At 46.0% G+C, this 3828-nt stretch overlaps 1 protein-coding gene across 1 annotated transcript in view; it reads left to right on the top strand.

Moving 5' to 3' along the window:
- The window catches only part of csrnp1b (cysteine-serine-rich nuclear protein 1b), an 11312-nt gene extending 7490 nt beyond the window's left edge, over nt 1–3822 (top strand). Inside the window, exons 4-6 of the mRNA XM_005912317.2 lie at nt 1145–1404; nt 1500–1796; nt 1901–3822. Coding sequence (XP_005912379.1) covers nt 1145–1404; nt 1500–1796; nt 1901–2893 — 1550 coding nt within the window. The 3' untranslated portion in view covers nt 2894–3822. The remainder of the gene's footprint in view (nt 1–1144; nt 1405–1499; nt 1797–1900) is intronic.
- Nucleotides 3823–3828: the final 6 nt, after the last annotated feature.

The following is a 3828-nucleotide window of genomic DNA, read 5'->3' as shown; positions in this document are numbered from 1 at the left end:
CGGTAGGACAATCAAGAAAAAAAGGCGTGCAGACACATCTGAAGGAGCAGATTGGCTGGATCATTATAATCCAGTGTTTACACAGAAATTGTGAAGTGACTGCTAGACACAGCAGAGAAGATGATGGATGTGAAGCTGTACCTTGGTAGTTTATTTTTATGTGTATTACCCCAAGCAGAAGATCAGACCACATAGTAGAACTATTGTGTGCCGCTTACCTCTATTAAGGTAAAAGGTTACTTTTCCAAGCTTCAGGTATCACACCAGCTTTCCGTGTCTTTTAAGGCCAGTTCAGGGCGAACTAGAAGTCTACAAGGATTTCCCCACCAAATAATAATTGTAATGTCCGACACATGTGGCTTGTAGATTCGAAAAGTTCTGGTGACTCAGGCAGAAGGGAAAAAGTTGCTTGTCTCTAAAAGAGTCTCTAAAGTTTTGTTGAATATTCCTGGGTGGAGGAAGTGGAATATATAATAAAACTTGAATAATTGGGCTTTTTTCCCACATATGGTTCTACTTTGGCTCCCATATGGTTTTATTGTATTTGTCTGGGTTTAGAAAGATCGTGAGCACTTTTTAACAGCGAGAGAACCTTTGGCCCGTTTCAGTTACTGGGCCATTTGTGGGGATTGTCAGCTAGCAGCGAGACCCGGGTGGGCAGGTTTTATTCTTGCCCTTAGGGCTACACTTCCACCCTTCACCCCCATCTGGAAGCCTCAAGCATTTACTCACCACTTTTGTGATCCTGGCAGATCTGTTTCCTCCACTTTCCTGGCCAACAAAGGGAAATTCCTGGGTTGGGTGTTTTGTTTTGTTTTTTTGTTTTTTTTGTCGCACAGTAGGGCAAGTTACAAAGCTAAATGGATTCTTGGGTTAGTGTAGGTTTCACTTTACAGGATGTAAGCGTGTTAGAGTCCTGTTAGCAGTGTCTTTTAATTGGGTACATGATAAGGCGGGAGCAATGAATCAGAGGGGTGTCCTTTTACAGTCTGTTCAGCAGCATTTATACACCTCTCAAGTACAAGTGCTGGGGAATTATGCCATCTAGTGGCATGAAAGTAAGAATCCCCCCTCTTTAGAGCCTCCTCTCTTACTTGTGCATTATGTATTCTAATCCTGCCTCTTTTTTTTTTTCCATCCATAGCAACGTCCATCCTTAAGAAATCCAAACGAGCGCGGCGGGGCAATGTGACGTTTGACCAGGTGACGGTGTTCTTCTTCCCTCGGTGCCAAGGCTTCACCAGCGTTCCCAGCCGAGGAGGATGCACTCTGGGCATGATGCAACGCCACAGTGCACTCCGCACATATTCGCTCGCAGAGTTTGCCGTGGAGCAGCGGCTCCTGCGTCGGGAAAAACTCCTCAACAGACTCAGGGAAGAGAAACTGGAAGCTCTCAAACTGAAGGTGTGCACCATAAAAGAAATGCAGTGGTTAAGGGATCTATGAAACTGTGCCTGTTCAACATGACAAATAAACGTTGTTCCTTTTGTTGTGTTCAGCTGACAAAAAATGGAACCCAGGAGAGCGAGGAGGCCGAAAAACTTACAGTGGATGACATCCCAGAGCAGGATATTGACATCAGTGGAGCCAACGTCGACGAGGGCTCTTTTCTCCAGCCTTACACGTCCAAGCGCCGCTATGCGCTGCTCAAAGCGGCTGGTGTGAAGAAGATCGACAAGGAGGAAAAGAGGCAGCTGCATGAGCTGAGGCTCTCCAGGGAGAACTGTGGTTGCGACTGTCAGGGGTTCTGCGAACCTGAGACTTGCAGCTGCAGCCTGGCTGGCATCAAATGTCAGGTAAGAGCCCCAACAATTTCATGCTATCAAGAGCACCCGGGCAAGACACAGCAACTTAGGAGTTTCTGTTGCATGATTTAAGAACTTTTCTTTACTTCTTGCAGATGGACCACTCCTCTTTTCCATGCGGATGTACCAAGGATGGATGCGGAAACACGGAGGGCCGCATTGAGTTCAACTCCACCAGGGTACAGACGCATTACATCCACACTATAATGAAGCTGGAGCTGGAGAAGAGGCTGGAGGAGCAGTCCAGCACAGAAGAGGATGAGGAGAACACAACCGGTGCCACCCCCTTACCAGCAGTGCCCTCCTTCCCCTTCAGCTCAGAGATGACAACAGCTGGGGAGAACAGCTGCAGCAGCGATATGACAGACTTGTCGGACTCTCAGAGTGAGGACTCGGAGGCAGGCGAAGGTCCGTGTGAGCCCAGCGCCCAGCTGGATGTTGATGAGAAAGGCCTGAGCCGCATACTGTGTTTCAGTGACACAGAAAACTGTTCGAGAAGTAGCAAGGACAGCGGTGATAAGAGCGACAAAGACACTTGTTGCCCAGAGCAACAGCAAGAGCAACAGCAGCCATCTACGGAGGCGTTTAGTAGCTTTAGTATGGTGGACTTTGCAGATGAGAATGACAATATAGACGCTGCACTGCTGGACTCTTCGGACGATCAAACAGACAATCGAGCAACAGCCATTTCAGAACTTTTGGATGAGAATGCCAACCAGGGAAACGCTCTCTTCCATAGCTGTAGTGTTCCACACACGCCCTCTCCCACAGTCGATCGCTCAGCTAGCTACGACATGGAGCTGAGCCTCTCATCTGAGTCAGACCTGGAGTTTTTCGATGGCTTCCCCTGTTTGGGGCCCACCTCCCTCTACAACTCCCTCAAGGAGTACGAGCACATGGACAACTTTTTTCAGTTTCAGTTGCCTAGTTATCCCAGTTTCCCTGCAGCCAGTGACCCAGGGACCTGCCTCCTGGAGTCGCTGATTGGCCTTTCAGAGTCCGTCCCAGAACCCCCCGCCACTTTTACAGACAATCAGCTGTTGGAGGAAGCCATGAAATTGTCTGTGATGGAGTCTGTGAAAGTTTGACCCACGCAAAGTGAAAAATTTGTGGACAGTGCAAGAAAAACGCAGGTTTGAAAATGCACATAAGATGTCAAAGTGTTGGAGGAAGCTGTGATTGCGTTTGATTTTTTTTTTTTTTTCTTTTCTCCCTCTCGCCTAATAATAAACGTTCAAAATTCCAGACTTGCCTTCAAAATTGTAAGCAAAGCAGTTTGGAATGATTGCTGTGTGAGACGGCAGCTAGTGTTGAAAGAGATACTAAACGTATATCAATTTGATCAGGCATATTAAAAATAATAACAAAAAAGATGTGGTGGCTCTCAATTCCTAAGAAAGCTTGTTTAACCAAACCAAGATCACCAACCATACGCTAAATGGGAATGAACCCTCTGGGGCCAGGTTGGGAATCTCAACACAGCTGAATGTGCACCTCAGGGATTTTTTTTCTAGCTTTTGGAGGCAATGTACCTTTGCTGTGATGGCCTTCATATGAAAACCAGAGTCAAATGGTAACCTGTTCGCGCCCTAGATTTTGGGCTAACACCCGGACGACTTGAGTAGAAGGGGTCCTCCTCGTGTTAAATCCTAAAGCTAGTGGACTCTTTCTCCTCAAGATCTCTCCCAAGGGTCTTTTATGGTACAAATAAAATCCCTCTAAAATCTCCTTGATCAGCACTTTATCTGTGAAAAAAAATAGTTATGTATGAATAGGCATTGTTTTGGTCGAACGGGATCGATTCAACAGTTAAACGCTAACATGACGGAGTTTCATATTTATGAGCAGGGTAACTAGATATAATGCTCATGCCATTTAAAAGCTGTAGCTGTATTGTCTTTTTACTTTTGTTTTAAATTATTTCCTTTTATGAATTCCTTTTATTTATTTCTGATGAAGCCTACTTTCACTCAAGCAGCACTGTGGTTTGATATTTCACCTGAAAGTGCAATCTTCCTTCCTG

Source organism: Haplochromis burtoni, unplaced genomic scaffold (assembly GCF_018398535.1).
Source record: "Haplochromis burtoni strain Fernald_Lab_line unplaced genomic scaffold, NCSU_Asbu1 Contig_1, whole genome shotgun sequence".
NCBI lineage: Eukaryota > Metazoa > Chordata > Actinopteri > Cichliformes > Cichlidae > Haplochromis > Haplochromis burtoni.
The sequence above is the reverse complement of the archived record's forward strand: the minus strand, read 5'-3'. Positions and strand labels throughout refer to the sequence as shown.